Below are 18,861 nucleotides of genomic sequence, written 5' to 3'. Positions count from 1 at the left end.
GTTTGGCTATTGTTCCCAATAATTTATTTCTGTGGATATTTTAGTTGTTCCTGTTTGTATAAAAATGGTAATTTACGCTATAATTTTTTCATCAGCATATATTTTTTTAAATAGAAAGATCAGTTCTACGACCATCGTTCTTTCTTAAATGACAATGTACGTGGAATTTTCTCTATCCAGTTTTCCACATAGAGTTTCAGTAATTTGTCGAAAAACTCGTATCACGCATATAATATAATGCATATGGTAATCAGAGAAGTTCGTTATAATTACTACTTTATTGTAATTACTTGCTATTAGTTAATGTGCATTTAAATAAACTATTACGAAGAAAATAATTCAACAGTTTTCCGTGCTGCATTTAAATGATCGTTAGAGCAATTTGACAGACCTTCCCTCCTTTTAAATTGAGCTTAATTAAATGTTCCTTGATTCAGATTGTCGATTTGTTCCGTGATAGTGCTACAGATCTACATCTTTAGCCATACATAGTATACTTGCATTTGCATAGTATACTACTGCTTCTACAAAAATTCTAATCTGTGAAATGGAAGTACATGTTTCTTAATAAAACTATTCCCTCAGTGTTTTTTTTTCTATATCTACCGTGTGACAATTTACTTACCATAACACGTTCACTGTGTACCTTTTGGACGAAATACGCTCGGATAAATTCAGAGGTAAACGTCTGAGATTAAACGCATAATTCTGAATTAGGGTCTAGTGATCTCGTAGCGTTAACAGCAAAACATAATATGTACTCCTACGAAAGAACCATAAATATCCTGCAATTGCAATGTCGTATGATGTCATATGATGGGTGACACAATTTTTTACCAGATCATCATAAATATATTATTTGTTATTTATACAAATTGTTATTCGAAGGTTATCTCGTGTGCTGAGTCGGCACACATTTTCACGTAATACACATAATATCGTCGACAATTTAAAAATCACGAGAAAGAATTTTGTAATAATCGTTTACATAACACATTCTGCAAAATCCTATAATATAGAAATGATAAATTCACTTTCGTTTATTACATTTGACATCGTTTACGATATTACGAAATTTATATAGTACGTTGTATAACACTGTGCCTATTTACGATATTATCATTTAATATCCATGACATTTCAAATTTCACCGTTAAATAATTTTCCGATCGATCGAGAAATTCAAGTCAAACTCGTCCCTCGGCTTTCCTTTCGAAAACAGGTTCGAATGCACATATCACGTTCGCGATATCACGAAGCAACTTTTTCAGTAGCAAAAACCACTTTCAACTCGACTCATTTTCCGATTAATATCGAACGAAGCAATGGAATCGATAGGAGGCCGATCACGCCAGGACCCGTAGTACGTGTCTACAGTTTCGAACGAATAAAAAACACACAAAAAAACAACCCTCGTTGGTCAGATGGAGCAGTCCTAATCCATCTTCATACAGGGAACTGCTCCGTTCCATAATAGATAGAAATTTTGTTTCACCGTTACGATGCTCCCGGAGGGTTGAAATAATTGATATTTACGCGGCTACACGAGGAACCCCTTTTAAAATCTTACGAGACGTCTCGCAACGTGGGTTCATACGATCCGTACGTGAAGGTCGTCCAGTGTTCGCTCCACTTTTCGTAGGAAAGGCGAGCAAAAAAAGAGCGAGCCAACGGATCGAGAGGCGAAACGTGGTCGAAACCGCTTCGGAGACCGACAGGCGCCGTACAAAACCTTGATTCGCAAGTTTTCGTGGTTTACAAAGGTATTTACCCTTTGTCAGAACGAGAAACTTCCACCTGACGCTCGTCACGTTGTTATTATTTTCCTGCGTTTAAGGGAGTGTTCTACCATTAGACGCGTTTCTTCGAACCGTTTGTACTTAAAGAACTTAGGCATTTTGTATGCGTACAATTATTTTTGTCCGTGTTTCATTGTAACATGCACAAATTTGAAAAGAAAAACAGAAGAAGAATTTTAGAAAGGCGTACGTTTGTCAAGAATATTTTAGTTACAGGTATTTTCTGTAAGTATTTAATCATGTTTTAGTAAGATGTAGAAAATTCAAACGAAAGATAAATGAAAATGGTTTTGAGAAAACAACATTGAAAAATGACCATGTTTTCCAAGTTACCGATATTTGTATTCACAATTTCAAGTAGCCGTTAACACGAAAACTATGAAAGTGGTCAAAATAACTAAGACGAAATTTTTCATAGAAACTTTGTAGGTTTACAACGATACAACGTTTTTAGAGATTTGAGTAATGTAAGAGAAGATGTATGGATAAAAGTTTCTCTTCTTTCATGACACTTTCGTGATTGATTTCTTTGATGCAAATTATGTATACACTTTAGTTATTGGTAATTTTAACTTTGGAAGTCCGAATACAAAGTTTCTTATGTATATTTTTGAAACCGTATGCTTGGGAAGAATGCGAAAAGACCTATACTATGTCCCGTCTGTGTTAAACAACTTTTATAACATTCGTCTGATGTCTTCTTCTTCTCATGAGGTATTCCATTGTATGATGATATGCGCAGATAGAACATAACAACTGTATATCTCACGCGTGCTAGTAGTTAACGCACACAGCACATCGTCCAAATTAAAATAAAATACTCAGCAGTTACACCTAATTCAGTCCACTTGATTTATAGTTAATTTACAATTCAGTGATTCGATATAACGATATCAACGAAGTGTTAAAATCTGTCACGTTCGCAATTTTCGACAGAGCGAACTTTGGAAATTCGAAAAATTTGCGATATTCCTCGTGGTGCGATCGATACCACGCCCAACTCGAAACAATTGGCGGATCGCGCTTTTTTTGATTGATTAAAAGAGTAAATTGCATTCCTAGTTTCGCGTAAAATTTGTTGTATATTTGAGATAGAACCTGATTTGTTATCTGGAAAGCTCGTGGAATTAATCGAGCAACGACTAAACGAAGATAAAGAAAATGAGATTTTTTATTTTGTAATACGATTTCAGTGGTTAAGAATATAGATGCTTGAATTAGAATTTGTAAAAATTTGTACAAACGTCTGCAATCTGTCTGCCACAAATATAAAAATTTGAATCAAATTGTAAATTTAGTGGGCTGACGTTTACGTTAAAAGAATATCGAGTATCTCTGCCCCAATGTTAAAATTGGAATCAGCGAATTTTCCATCCTTATTTTATCATCTAATTCTCATTGATTTATTCCTAAACGTAGCCGGTTATAATTCACCTAAACTATCTCTCCCTGCAGACTTTACACGATATACTAAGCGGAAAGGAAGTTGAAACGAAAGGAGAGCAGCTTTGTTTTAAATTCAAATGATCTAAATCCTCGACTCGAGGGGAAGTTAAACGCTCTTATCGCGTTTAAGAGCAACTTCTTTATTCCTGGTCACCTGTTTCCGTCCGATTATCTGTCTACCAAGAAACAGTACGATAGTCTGGTAAGAAAAAGTGTCTATGCAGCATATTTTCTCCCATTGTCTTCCATTTTAACTCGTCCAACCGTCCCAAACCGGGAGTTTGGTTTAGGATTTTCCTGAAATACGCATTTATCTTGTCTTAGGTTGCAGCAAAAACGATAACGTACAAGCCCTCTATGGGGCCCCTTATCTCGACTGGCACCATGGCCAGCGCAGCCGTTACGATACATTAGGAAAGTCGATTTTATGATATTTTTGGAACGATAATTTCGGGGATTACATAAATCGACGGGCATTACGTTCGATAACCCAGCGTTCTGCAATCTTACTTTTACAATACACGCGAAACAGAATCAATATTGCTATTCTTGCAATAAGGATTGGTTCGATGGGAAGGTCTTCGAAGAACCGTAGAAAATGCTCGAGTAATTTGTTGCTTGGGATGAAACCTTTCTTGTGATTGGATTTTTAGTAAATTTGTCGATGTTTGACTTTTTTAACGTGTTGCTGATGTTATCGTAGATATCGACGTTTAAGTGATTTTGTAACGAAACTTTTTGTAGTGGAATTTATTATCTTCTTCGTGTATGAACGAATTCTAGCTTCGTTTGGATTAGTCAAGTTATCCGAGTTCAAGGTAATTCATTTACAGCGTGAACCTGTTGTTTATTTCACTTGAAATATCTTTTTCAGGTTTCTACGCTTGTTCTTATTATTCGAGTCACTTGAATTAAGTAAAGTATGCTAATTGAGTAAGCCAAAAGGGTGTTCACAAAAGTATACTAACAATAAGAATCTTATATAGATATTTTATTGAAAGGTTTTCATATCGTAAATGGTCACACTCATATCGTAAATTATTGCATAGTATGTCAATAATTCTTGTTCGTTGATCAACGCGTGTTTAAAATATGTTCAAACCAATGTTTGAAAGGTAATTTATTTATTAAAAAATACTAGCGAAGATATTTCTACTGCAAATGAATCGACACGATCAGTACATTGAACACGCTTCGAAGCTAAAAATCAAGCAAGCATTCGCTTCCATTTCGTTTCGTCTAAACTGTAAACGATCCACGAGTTTGCCTATATTTCATTGAACTATTAACGATGATTGTGGCTTGCGTTGCAAACAATCCAGACGAAACGGCGCCACGAAGTTTGCAAGTTGGGATTAAACATGCGTTGGAACAGACGGATCAGTTCGATTAGGGATCTGACGTGATGTTATCACAACATATGTACGTAGAAAACAAAACGAGTAACGTCTGAGCCAGCCTGTGTTATTAAACTCGAAAATGTTAGGGTTGAAGTTGTATGGGATAAAAATTTCAAATTTCACTCATTGAATTTTAAATCTGAAATTTTGTATTTCAAATTTCAATTTTCTAACTTTCAATTTCTCATCCCTAACGTTAATTATCGGGTTCTACATTTCAAAATAGTACTATTTACTACGAAATTCTTATCTACTTAACGTTAGACGAATCAGCAAGCTTCTAAAAGATCGTTTTATGAAAACGCATTAAGTCGCATACTCGTTTGCGATACAATTAGCAACTCCATCCAATTACGCTGCCATAGTTAAACGCTTCGGCTGTGTATCCTATCCAAGTTGAGCAACAGAAGTGACGTAACAACATTCAGCGTAAAATCCCACGAGTGTTTGTATTGATTGTAACATCGTACAATAAAGTTATACGAGAGAAATAGACGGTTTATTGCCCAAGAGTAAAATTGTAAAAAAATTATAAAAACGTGAGAGCTTTGTTCACAGTAATTAATTAAGCTCTCTATTTAAAGTATATACAGTAAACAGGATAAACAGGATAAGCACTGCCGTATTATCAGCATCGCAGAATTAAACTCTGCATTAAATCATAGTTTATATTACATACTTTAATTAAACTGTATATTAATACCATAGAATTTTTATTAATCCCTATATTAATATGTGAAAATGAGATATTAAAAGTGAGCTATAGATTTCCATAGAGATCCCTATCTCATTCGGTACATGACAATTTTATTTATTAAAAATTGAAATTACCAAACTCCTTTTAAGTTTTCTTTTATATGAATATGATTCTACCTGTTTTATCATCATCGTGCAGTTTTAATTATAATTATTTATATATAGTATATACGTGGAAAAATATATTACGCAGGCTATTTATTTTAATGTTATATCACTAATTCTTTATATGTTTAACTCAAATGCTGGAAATTGTAAGATTCTTCGCTACGCTGTAACAATCAAATGAAAATTCAAAATTCTGCTCTCGAAGTCGAGTTAAGAGTTAACTTCAACGATAATATCACGGAATTCTTACTAAACTCAACACTAATATCAGAAAGAAAATTCTTACTGAACTCTGTTACATACTCGTGTCAAACAATTGTTATGAAACCCTATAGCAATATGAATTAATATTGAAAAATTCTTTCTAAATTTATTAAATATCAGTATGTCAGAATTCTTGCAGAACTTTCATTCATGATATATCGTAAACAACGAGTAATCGCATTACGATCGAAATACACGGAAGATTGTCTAAAGGTTAGAAGGAGAACCTTGGAATATTCCCAGTTCACCAAGGGGATGATCTGAAACTAACGATCTGAGAAGTTGTCTAAATTGCTCGTTCGTTAAATTGCGTTCGTAGAAGAGGATGCAACCTTCTCGGCCCTGATAAGACGCCGCGCGGCCTTAATCACGTAACATCGATTATCGCGAAAGTCGATGCACGTTATAATACACGTCGCGCGTTGCGGCTCTAATTATCGTAACGACCACCGCCCTCTTCCACAAATCAACTACGGAATATTGTTAGTAAAATTATACACGCGTAAAACGTACAAAATTATAGGGTTGTTTGAAAAATTCGTAGCATCTTTTCTTTTCTTTTTCTTTTTACCGAAGCAATTGGAATTTCTATATGAATATTATTTTGCAGTACATGGTACGTTATATGTCGTCAAACAAATTACGATTACAATTAGAATATGTTTCACGTTTTACGAATTATGTATTATCCAATTGTCTTATTCAATGTAAAATTGTAAAATTATAACAGAGAAATCTATGATCTACGACTCGTCGTTCGTCGATTTATTAATATTATTGGTTCGAGTAATAAATTCGTCCTATACTAGCGTATACATTTAGAAGGGTATCATAAAAATTGTTTGAAAAACGTCAAGACACGTATATCGTCCTTGCTAAAAGATATGCATACACGTACTATTTATAGAATAAATATTTTCCTTTTGTTTAAATATGTATAAAAGAAGCCAATTCGCTAATTCACCTTCGTTGTTCGAATTTGAAAGTCACATCGATGAAAGTTTCTCGGCTCTTGCTTATGGAAAGTCGATCGACCAGTCTCCTCTGCTCGTCTCATCAGCAAATCAAGCGTGGAAATTGAATCCTTGCTCCTTTTCGATCCCTTGCATCGTCGATCCACGCTTCGTCTCCTTCTATGTTCAATTATCGAACAAGAGGATTCTTTTTGTACTCGATCATTACATTTTGCGAATGTTACTTTTCTGATAATTTCAAGGACACGAAATATAAGCCAGTTGTAATTTATTTTTCGTTTTTGTCGTCCGTTTCCGAGAACAATACACGGACCCCACAATACGCTCGGCTATTACGCCCTCACCGGAAGTACATTCAACTATATTAACTTTTCGACCGACTTTAATTACGCCCCGTTGAATGCAACTCGTGGGAAACGTATTACGCGAATAGAAAATCGCCTGAAATCTGGACTTTTGATGGAATTTGTCGTCGCACACTGTACCACGTGCAATTGAGACAAACTGCGACACGCTTGCATTGCCATATTCGAAACGGTAGATTTGGAGGAAATGTAAGGAAAGATGGAAACATACGAAACGAAACACGTTACAGAATGAATATTGGCGCAGGCTCGCGAAAGCGTTCGAACGCTTGTTGATATCTTTTATGATTATATTATGCGTGTTACACGAAATAGTTTGAAATTTCATTAGCATTGTTATGAGACTGGATTATCATGATTACATGCATAAAGTTTTGTACAAGTCTGAAAATACATATAGAAATTATAAAATATTAAGAATCATATTAACAAACCTGAGTATTTAGTGAAACTATACTAACGCTTGTTGTACAATTTAAGATGATTATTCATTCTGTATACTAACTTCTTACTAAATTATGTTTACAATAAATTTGTTGTAATTTCTATGTACATTTTAGAATTGTTTTCAATTTTGATTAATATAACGATGGCAGTCGTGTCTCGTGATAATGCTTAGGAAATTCCAAAATGTTTTATATGATAAAGATGCGCAAATATCTTAATACGTTCCAATGTCTATAGAAAAATATAGTTGTTTAATTAATCCAAATATATCCTACGTAGAATTTCACTAATTTAAGCATGGGATAAAAAGCTAAAAGTACAGGTTTCCATAAAGAAAATCATGCTACTGGTCTTTCAAACGCTCCGTTGCATAAAATTAATTCCAGTTGCATATGGCACCTTGTACACGAAGTTACAGAGTGAATTAGTTTACCTTCAAAATGGTTGAATGCACAGTACAAGTTTTTCCAAGCGTTTTGTAAAATTTACATTTTCTATCAGAGCAATGATATAAAATAATAGTAAAGAGCAATATAAAATAATAATAATAAATAATAAAGAGCAAGAATGATAAAATGCACTGTTTTTTCTTTTAAAGTTGGAGCGCAAAAAATTATAAACAATTTACATTTTTCCAATTCTTTTCTAATGTCAGTAAATCTACTTTGAGTAAAAATATCTACGTTGCACATTCATAAACAAAGACGATTTAAAAAAGATAAATATATATAATCAATCTATGTATATTAAATAATTGACATGATTGATAATTAAATGATTGATAATTAAATGATCTGGACGTTGACAGTGTAAATAATTATCTACAAAAGCATATAAAGATTAAAACAAATAAATATATTTAATTGATATTTAGTATAAAAAAAAGGAGAAAAAGGAAGAGAAGAACGTTGAGAAAAAAAGATCACTTTATTGAATTTGCTCCGTCGTGTCAACGCGGTTAATAAGCACTGTTCGGATGATCAATTTGGATAACGATAGCATAGAGATCATAGTATACGATAACAGGGCACATTAGGGTCGCATTAGAGGCAATTGCGTTGGCGCGCGCCTCGTTCGAGTTTGTAAATTGCTTCGCTCCTACCACCGATAGGTTGATCACGACCTGTAAATTCAAATGCTACACTTCTGCCAAATACGCTTGCGCGAGAACTTTATAAACACGGTAATTCAGCTTGGAAGAAGCTCTTTCACAGTTTCTGAATGTGAAATGCTTCGAGTTTGTACTGCAAACATTGTTCGAATAAATATGATATTTCAATCCGTTCAGAGGTTTTCCGGTGATAAGCATTTAAAAGGTTGAGATTGTAAAAAGTTTCGAAATATTGATTTATAAACCTTTTTAGAATTGTTTTATTATGTATAGTGTATTTTATGATCGAAGTATATCGCATGTTTTTTTTTCTTGATACGTAGTATTTATGTTTTATTTCACAAAATTCGCTACACGTAATAAAACAGTCAAGGAAAAAGATCGGACAACTCATATTTTTGCTCAAATTTTTTACAGTTTTATAAGTGTTTTACATGTTGATATTTTTTATATCGGATCAATTTGTTTAATAAAAATTTATCGTAATTATCTGTTAAATAAAATTGTTATTTATACTTTCGTATATAACACAATTCTATTTGTTTCTTGTACTTTATATATTGCTATTTTTTCTATTTTAGGATCTGCAGATCATATACTATGGTCTGCTGGGTCTGGAAGCGTTACGGCCGTGCAGAGATTCCATTCTCCGTGGGCTTTGCAAAATTGTACGATACGAACGACACCATGCGAATCACGTACTCTATTAGTAAGTTCTATTTCATTCTGTATGTCGTTACGTTTCACATCCAGACTATTTTCGAATTCAGTACATACCTACGTGTGATAGTAATAACAATTTTTTGAATTGGCGCTCGTACTGATCTCGCGGAATTATTTTGTACTTTCGTCGTAGAAAAGTTCTCTACGTTATCTGAAATACGTATACATATGTCGTGATAAAAATGTAGTAGAAAATTTCATTATCGACAGCTTTTTTATACATACATGTTCGATACTGTTTTATCGACGGGTTTCTTTCTTACCTCTGGTAGTAAACTAGACTACCGTAGAAACAGATCAGAGATGTCACTAGATATTGCGACGTTTAGTCATTTCCCGCGGTTTTAATGAACGACCTGGACGTGTTGGTTAGTGAAAGGGAAACATATTTTACCTTTGAGGGAAAAGAATATAATGCAACAAGATTTTCTAGTAAGTAGACCGAGCGTCTCACTTAGATCTTGAATTTGTATTAAGATAAGGTTAAAAAATATAAAAGACTGGAATTAATAATACTTTGAAACGCAGATATCTTACGAATCCATCGTATTGAGTGCTCCACCATATTTCATTTCAATATAACGACAAAAGTACATGCAAATTATATATTTAATTCTTAATTCGGTTAGTCATAGTATAATTTTTTAAATATTTGTTCAGTAAACTGCTGTTCCTATAAATATACGTATAATTTTGGGAAGTTGTACGGTTTATGTTTCATAAGAAAATTTGTTTACTTGACTGTCAAGATGGCGGTAGCGTACGTTTGATATTTCCGCAATTTATAAATGGTAATATGTTTCTTGTTTTGCTTAAATCTAACTTATTTCTGTATAAAAAGATTATCGAAAACAAGTTCTATGAATAAATTTGTAGTTTAGATAAATTAATTATTATTATGTGACATAAACATTTTATTGATATATAATAATCCATACCTTCATCCATACACTTATGAACGCGAGGAATGCATTTACCACGAATAACGATGTATTTTATGATTACGAATAACAAGCCTAGTTTTTGCATTTGTAAAGTTAGCTACTTGATACTTTCTGAGTCGCGAACTTCCGGTACGTGCAGTCACTTACAGAAACGAGAATTTCACGACTAATTGATGATTATTATTGTCTCGTTATTGCAAAAAGAAACTTTTTCACTTCTCGATTACTTAATACACTCAAATTTTACGTGTATTTTCAACTTTGAAATATATTCATATACAGTTTTTTTCAACTTTTATTTCTTCGCGATTTACAATAAATTTCCTTTAGATGAAGACATACGGTAGACGTAATGACAAATAATTTTAGCGATTTAGAATGTATTTAGGGTGGAGTATCTAATTTTACTGTATATCTTATATTCCACGCAATAAAGATCGTTAACGGTATTTATCGTGTAAAGTATAGAATATAAAATAAATTCAAGTAATCTACCTTAAATTTAATCCAAACTATAACGATATGCTTATGTATGACTTAAATCTACATTTGATTAAAATAAATTCTGATAGTAGCAAGTGAGTAAAATAAAATATAATTCGAACCATTTTCAGTACCGGCGAATTGGCCACAAGCTGGTACATACTACTGTCCGGTTCTGTGTTCATCGATGGCTCGATGTTCCTGCCTCGTTCAAGGTAAGAAAATCTCCACATCGTCATCATTTTTAACTTGTTTTCCAGTCTCTCGTACACAATCTCGAACCTCGTACAATAATATCTTCCCTTTTATTTATTATTCTTCGATATTTGCTCGTCAATTTTATCCCTTATAATCACACGCAAAACGAAATAGAAAAGTAGTGAATTTCGTGTCGAACAAACGACTATGCTTGATTTATTTAAACGGCTTCCGGCTCGGTTGATTTGCCTTAATTTCACATAAGATTTACATTGCAAATGCAACACTCGTAACTCTCGGTACGCGATAAATTCACGTGACTGTGTTTTGGAACGCACCGACGACGACGACCATAAATCTCTGTTATTGTAATCATAATTCAACATTTGTAATTTCATCCGTGGACTTCATCGCGCGTCCATAATAAATCGCCCCTGAAAATCACCTCGTAGATCCAGTCATCAACCGATCGTCTGGCTTATAGCAATTAGGTGGGATTTCCATTGTATACACGATTGATCGTATACTTTGATATTTTTCGTGCCAATTTCTTGTTGGATCTATTCAATTTGTTTTACAATTGGTAAATCAACAAGATTTATTAAGAAAATTATTAGAAATATCTCGTACAACCTTCTATCTTTTTTTCCTGTACTAAATTTAAGTATCGATTAAATTTTATATTTATAAAAAGAATATCATTATTTAACAATGTTATAAATCTAACGTTATAATAATACGATATAGTTTTATGGTACGATGATAAGGTATAACAACTGGAATAAGACACTACGTGTGTATTTCACGTGATATCCCTCCAGTCACGTTTATTTCTTTCCTATTTCTGTTTTCTCTTGTTTTCAATATCATAGCCATACCGAATTCGTTTTACGCGAAGAAGCTGCCGAGATAGAAATCGATCGTGGCACGTATATCTATGGAGACTTTGTACGTGTACCGGGTGTACGAAAAATATATACGATTTTTATTGAATTTTTCATTTCGTTTACATTAATAATCGTTCGAAAACATTCATAGTGTAAGAGGTATGCTAGTGCTGGTAATTTTAGATATTTAGAGTTTGGGTTATTATTGAATTATTGATTCTATTACAGTAAGTGTATAATTAATAGCACTCAATTTTGTGAAATTATATTGTCGCCGATTAAATTTATGCGTTAATTTCTTTCTTACGTTAGGTTAAACCATTTTTTATGAAACTGTGTAAGAAGATGACAAAAATTGTAGGATACGAAGAAAGATATATCATTGATTATTTACTGATAATTATTACTAGATAGTTGTTCATTTTTATCCAATTTTACGAAAGGAAGATTGGAAGCATGATATAATATGTAGATTACATGGAGTAACCGATTACATTGCAATCTGTTATTTTCAATATTAATCCGTATTTCGTAAATATTTGGAAGAACATTTTCTAACTCTAAGTATCTCACGCGTGTATACATCTATGTAATGTTATCTGCTATAAAATCCACTATATAACGTAATTATCTCATCCAACATTATACACAGCATGTATGAAAAAAATTGCAGAACTAGTAGTAACCTCAATCCTCTGCAACCCAGTTTTCATTTGCTTGTTTCACAGAGAAGTTATCTGCAATTAATTACTATTTTTCACTTTTAATGGAAGAACTAACAACTGATAATTATTATAAATGCATCGCGTGACAACATAGCAATGGTAGATTTCACGATAACGAAGATATAAAATGATATTTAAAAAACATAGACGAATGAATGTATGAGCTTGTAGTCATACGGTGGTACAGAGGATTGATACGAGATATTTGTAGGACGCAAATATGGGTTGCAATACGAGACAGATTTTGCAACTTCGCGATCACAGTGTATATCACACATACGCGAGGCAAGCTCATAAATCGTTCTGTACCAGGGTTACGGTCGCAGTTTTCTCTCTTTGTGTCCCTCGAACCACGGAAATTCTCATTAATCGTGTAACCTCGTTCCTTCATGGTGTAGGTACGTCGGGACATATTATTGCGGCGAATGTATTAGATAATCTACTTTTAATGAAATTCAATCACTGTGAGAAGAAAAAGCAAATTTTCACTGCGTTAGTTTAACGCGTGCCTCTTCTATTTGTTTGCCTTGGATTCACTTCGGGGATCTAGGTTTGCTTACTTTCTTCGAATAATTGTCGTTAAGAGAACAAAAGGATTGCTTATAAAAATTTTAAAGAATATCGTATCGTTTAAAAATAAATTTTAATTTTTGTACCAGTTTTCATATAGAGAGATACATTATAATAATGATAAATACGTTATTATAAAACAAAGAACATTATATATTTAGGTATTCTCGTTCAACCGAGACTCTATACCCAAGATCTATTGCATCGTGAATTTCATCATCCTCCATTTCTCTTGTTTTACTCCGATATAAGAATCATCAGAGTGTGCTCAATTTTTTACCATTTCTTTTTACACCAAACTTGTCCAATTCTCACCGCTGGCATCGATACCCGAGTGGAAACATTCTCTTTCGTACTCATTCTACCTTGAACATTTTCGCGCTAGATTTCGTATTCCGTCTACTCGTCGAGACACTTTTACAAAACGTCGACGCGAAGCCCACGTGCGATTGCGAGTTCGCGCTTCACGGTTTCTGCTCTCCCATGGACGTAAACAGAAAAATTTGCCCACTAACCACGGGTGTGGCTACGTTTTAAGTATTCCGTCTCTCTGTACTCTCGCCGCCTCTCTGCAGCTACCTCTCTTTATTTCCTTCTGCCTCGTGTTCCTCTTTTGTTACTCTTTAATGTACTCCTATTCTGTCTTCCCCTCCATATGTCATCCGTCTCACTTTGCCCTGCCCCCTTTCTCTCCACGTTAAAGTACTTTTACCAGTACGCTACCTTCCCTTCTAACTCTTTGCTCCGATTCTTTCTCCTATCTCCGTTCTTCTTCCTTGCTCATCGAATATACATGTATCTTCCTTCTTCCTTATTTTTCGTACGCTCCTCTCGCGCCCATTCACTTGCTCACTTTCTCTCGTGTCATTCGTCTCACTCGCGCCAACGTCACCTAGCGTACATTTACTCACTCCACATTCTTTCTCGTACGCTTACTCACTCGCTCCGTTTCTTTCATGGCGCTACCGTCTTTATTCGACTCACTCGATAAGCGTGTTCTCTCGCTCCACGCAATCTTCCCTCCTCTATTCGGCTCTGCCATCTCGTAATCGTGCCGAGAATTTACGAACCGAGCCGAGTTGAGCGCTGTCTAAGTGTATCGAAGGATAGCGATATGGGAAGATGCGTGCAGGCGAGAAGGATAGCTATAGAAGTTAGCGAACAGAGAGTGATTCTCTGGAGCGACAAGGAGGAATATAGAGAGTAACGTAGAGTGCAGTGGAGAAAGACGGAGTAAAATAGAGAGCGAGAGAGAGAGACACTTCGATCGCAGGGCTGTAGCAAGCATCGAAACTTTTGACTCCCTTGGTAGATAGATTTTCATTATTTCGTTCCAAAGGGATTACGAGAAGTTTGATTCACAATGGAAAATGTCATTAATCTTTGAATATATAAGAGAGTTTCGTATTAAGAAGGAAATTATTTTGAAAAGAAGAATTCATTTAATCAAACGGAAATTTGTATCTGTGTAATTATCGATTTTTAGGTTGCTTTTAACGATACAATTGCGGCAGCGAAGATTGTTTCGAGTAATCTCCGTTATTACAATCATCCGAAGCAACGAAGAAACAAATCTTAACACAGAAACGTGCGAACTTCCTCCTGATTCACAAAGAAAATATCCACTCTTAAACATTCTCCAGTCGAAACATCTAGTTCACCGTATAAATTAATTCTTAACAAGAATCTCTGTCAAAGAGAAATCTAAAGGAAATGTTCTTCCGATTATCTCGTCGCTAAATATTTCATTCTTAGTTCTTGATATTCGATAAACATCGAAACCATCTCTTTACGCGGTTTCAAATTTCCCTCTCGTTTGAATCTCGTCGCATAAATCATCCGCCAGTCAACCCTTCTTCCGCACGATACGATCGAAGTCACAGTTACCTCTCGATAACTAGATTTTTTAGAAGATCCGCCATCCCTGCACGTTTTACCATAACAAGAAACATGGACGGGACAAATAAAACTGAAAACGAACCCCCATCGATTTTCACGCCGGGGAACCCCCTCTATAGGCCGGCTCGCGTGGCACGCTCACGAGGGACACACCGGTGGCCACGAGACACTGGGTACAACACTGAAAGCGTACAAGAGAGAAAGAAGGGGGGCCTCACCTACCGAGAGAGACTCCAGTTCCAGTCTTCTCGAGTATATCGTGGTGGCTGGCGAGTGTTGCGATTAATACCGACTGCACCCGCGAATCGCATTCCAATCCCGGCGATTCCCATCCGCGTTTCCAGAAGAACTACGTTACCACACATGGACATGTAGCGTGTGTTGGTTAAAAATCATAAACGGAACCGTATACGAAACGATATAAAAAAGAGAGGGAAAATGAAAAAGAAAGAATAACAGAACGATTCTGGTAAAGTAAATGGAAAGTCGCGAGGTGTTGAATAACCGCACATGGGAAATTAAAATCAACGTATAAAGCGCTATAAAAGGAAGAAAAATAAACGACGTTAAGGATTTTGATAAAATTAATCGAGAATCGAGAGAAATTGCGTTATCGCTCGTGGACGTGTAGCGCGTGTTCGTTAGAAATCGATATTTAAAAGGAAAAATAGGGAAGAGTAAAAGATAAAAGGATTCGACTAAAATAAATTCAGAACCGAGAGGTACCATGTACTGCACGTGTAGCGTATGTCGTTATAAATTGTCGTATACGAAACTTTGTAAGAATTAGAAAAATACGGAACGTCCGAGAAAAGAAGAAGAATAAGAAGAGATAAAAAGTAAGAAGGTAAATCGAAAAAATAAACGGAATCGAAGTACGCGTCAAAATTGTCGCGTACAAGCTCGAGAAGAGTGTGTTTATACAGCGTCTGTCCGATGGTCAGTAGTGCACGCGTGTTCACCGGTGTCTGTCATCCGATGCAGCGTGTCTTAACGATCGATTTTCGGGATAAGAAAGAAAAGAGCGTGGCCTTTCCGACACTGCACGTGCGCGCCGCTTTCTCTCTCGCTCTTCTGGCGGATCCTCTTTTCACAGCATTCGAGAGGCGTGAGTAAAACAACAGCGGCGAGCGCGTACCCTTGGACCTCTGTACACGCACGTCGGATGCACTGGCTTCCTCGCACCTCGTCGCACTGACGCAATTGCCCTCCCGCTGGGCGAATCGTCGTCGATCTCGAAAGGCCGTCGTGTCTGCGTAAAGATCACGCACTGTTGTCCGTGAACCAGACAAGTCTTCTCCTCTGTATTCTTCCGAGTCGAGTTGATCTTTTAGTCTACGAAGACAGATTTGAGGAAATTTCCTTGGATTCCTTGAATCTTTGGACATCGTGGAAAATCGTTGACTACGTCGTATAGAAAGAAGGAAGATAACGTAAAGAATTTGTGGACTATCGATAGATTCTTCGAACTCTGCCGAATTGTGTGTGATCGATAGATTCTTCGAATTCCTCGAATCTTTGGATTATTGAGAAATGATTGTTCCCGACAAGATATAGTGGAGCGTCGTTCATAATTCCGTTTGATCCAGAGACATTCGATCGGCGAGAAGGTTTTACGTGCAGGACTCACCCTCCGGTCCATGAATCATCAGCACTGTGGAAAATAAGAAAAGAGACGGATATCGATAGATTCTCTCTTCTCGTTTCTATCGAAAGATATCGCACAATCTAAACCGAGGAGGATTATCCAAATTATCGAACAATTCTCGTAAACAATTTACGGTGGAAAAGTCATTCGCGGCCCGTTCTTAATTCGAGAGAAGATCGTTCGACGGTAGAAAATCAATCCATCGATCTTGACAACAAACGTCCATCTTATAGTGCAAAATTATTCCTTCTCCTACCCAATTATAGAAAGTCAAATGATCCGTTGTATTGGGTAAAAAGATCGAAATTACCAATGCACAGTGGATCGCCATTGAACAATTCGATCGGATAGGAACGACCGAGAATCGAATAATCGCGTACATCGATCTTAAGGAGAATTTCACCGCTCGCCAAAAAGTGGCGCGTAGATCACTCCTTGAAGCGAGCTGGCCGTGGAACTCGTTTGGAGTGGAGCGCGAGCTACGCATACCGAAATCCTGGGGGACCAGTGACCCGTGTGCAAAGGAAAACCGGAGCCAAGACGGGAGCACCCGAGCCTGTCCGTGGCACCCAAGCTTCTCGCCACAGCGCACCCAAGTCTGTCGCTGACCGCTCTGCCTACTTACGAACCTCGAGTGTGGCATCGATGATTGCTTTTCGATCCACGACACGAGAACGAGTCTCACAGAAGGCTTCTGCCTGCTCTTCGTCCGTGTTTACAAGAGCTCACGATCCACTATATACACGGCAAACTTACCTATATCACCTTTGAATAATTACCTGTTCGCTTTCACCTAAGAAGCGAGTCGAACTTTGCTCAGAGGGAGTCGAAGGTATTCCATAATAAATCTAATAATCGAGCTAACGGCCCGTAGCTGATCGACGAGGGTGCGTCACACGAAGGGATCGTTCGTTTGCCAAAAGGAAACGTGTCTTCGTAGTTAACATTCCAAAGGGACCTTGAAGAGGATCGAACATTCGATTTGTACGGCAGATTGGATTGACGTAAACTGCCGGAGGATCGTCTTTCCAGGATAAAGTTGTCTGGGGATCAGACGCTGTAAAGTGGCACGGAATTTCGCGAAGTTGATACGCTTTCAACGAAAATCCAGAGTACGCAGAGGATTATCGGGAAGTATCGGAAAATTGGAGACGGTGAAAGAAGTGTTGGAATGGTTGAAAGTATCGTGAAAGATCGAGGATCTTGAAAACGAGTAATAGTGGAGAGAATATTGTAAGCAACGGTAGTGAGAAAGATTCGGTGAGAAGAATTATGCGTATGGATTCCAGTGACTTGCCGTTGGATTTTGTTTATGAGGATTAAATTTCGAATCTTAAATATCAAATAGTCGGATCTACGTAGAATACAAAAATCGTGGGTCATTTGTACGAATCGTGAGAGTCTGGTGGTTATTCGAGTTTGTTGGTAATTGAGACAAAAAATAAGAAGGGTAGAGGGTTAGAACAAGTGGATAAACGTGACGATGTCGTTGGTGTGAAGAATTATTTAACTGATCAGTACGATCGCGTGATTCTCCAGCGTTTCGTTGGACCGTTTTAAAGACAAGGGAACAGCGAGGGAAAAAGCCGGCAAACTGGATGCTCCAGACGGTGCCTCGCCTTCCGCGCCCCCGCCTGACATTACTGTCACCCAGGATGACCGGTGAGAAGCCTTTAATTTAACTTTAACCATATTCTTTATCTCGCCACAATGCGAGACGTTGATGGGCCACCATCGTGTCGCTGCTGTGTTGAATTCTCGTGGTTTTACCCTATCCGGTGTTTCGCTCGTGTTTCAACTTTTTGTGAATAGCCACGTCGTTGTAAATAATTGGGCAAGCTTTTGTGTGAACTGCTTAGTCACCTATAATTTCCAATTTTAAATTCTTCTTCACACTCCTAATGTTTAAATTGGTTATCATCCGTTATTACGTGTATAATATTTTAGTTTATTTTCTTAATTCCTTTACGGTCTTCAAATTCGATATCCCTATTCGATTAGATCGCGCTGTGCGTATTTCTTTCATTTATACGATTCGCATCAGGATTCGATGGTAATTGCGTTATATTAAAGGAATTGATATATCTGTCTTCTTAAGTGGTAAATTAAAATAA

The 18,861-nt window shown here is 36.3% G+C and overlaps 1 protein-coding gene across 2 annotated transcripts in view; it reads left to right on the top strand.

Annotated features, from left to right (window-relative positions):
• LOC100745022 (rap guanine nucleotide exchange factor 2) overlaps nucleotides 1-18,861 on the top strand; it is a 248,845-nt gene that overhangs the window by 55,264 nt on the left and 174,720 nt on the right. Inside the window, exons 3-4 of one of the 2 annotated variants that reach the window (XM_012387379.3) lie at nucleotides 9,252-9,379; nucleotides 10,952-11,035. In XM_012387379.3, coding sequence (XP_012242802.1) covers nucleotides 9,252-9,379; nucleotides 10,952-11,035 — 212 coding nt within the window. Of the gene's footprint in view, nucleotides 1-9,251; nucleotides 9,380-10,951; nucleotides 11,036-15,339; nucleotides 18,410-18,861 lie in introns of those variants that run through there. The other variant, XM_012387388.3, reaches the window with a different exon arrangement.

This window comes from Bombus impatiens, unplaced genomic scaffold (assembly GCF_000188095.3).
Source record: "Bombus impatiens unplaced genomic scaffold, BIMP_2.2 scf_0466, whole genome shotgun sequence".
Lineage (NCBI taxonomy): Eukaryota > Metazoa > Arthropoda > Insecta > Hymenoptera > Apidae > Bombus > Bombus impatiens.
This window is presented reverse-complemented; position numbering and strand designations above follow the sequence as displayed.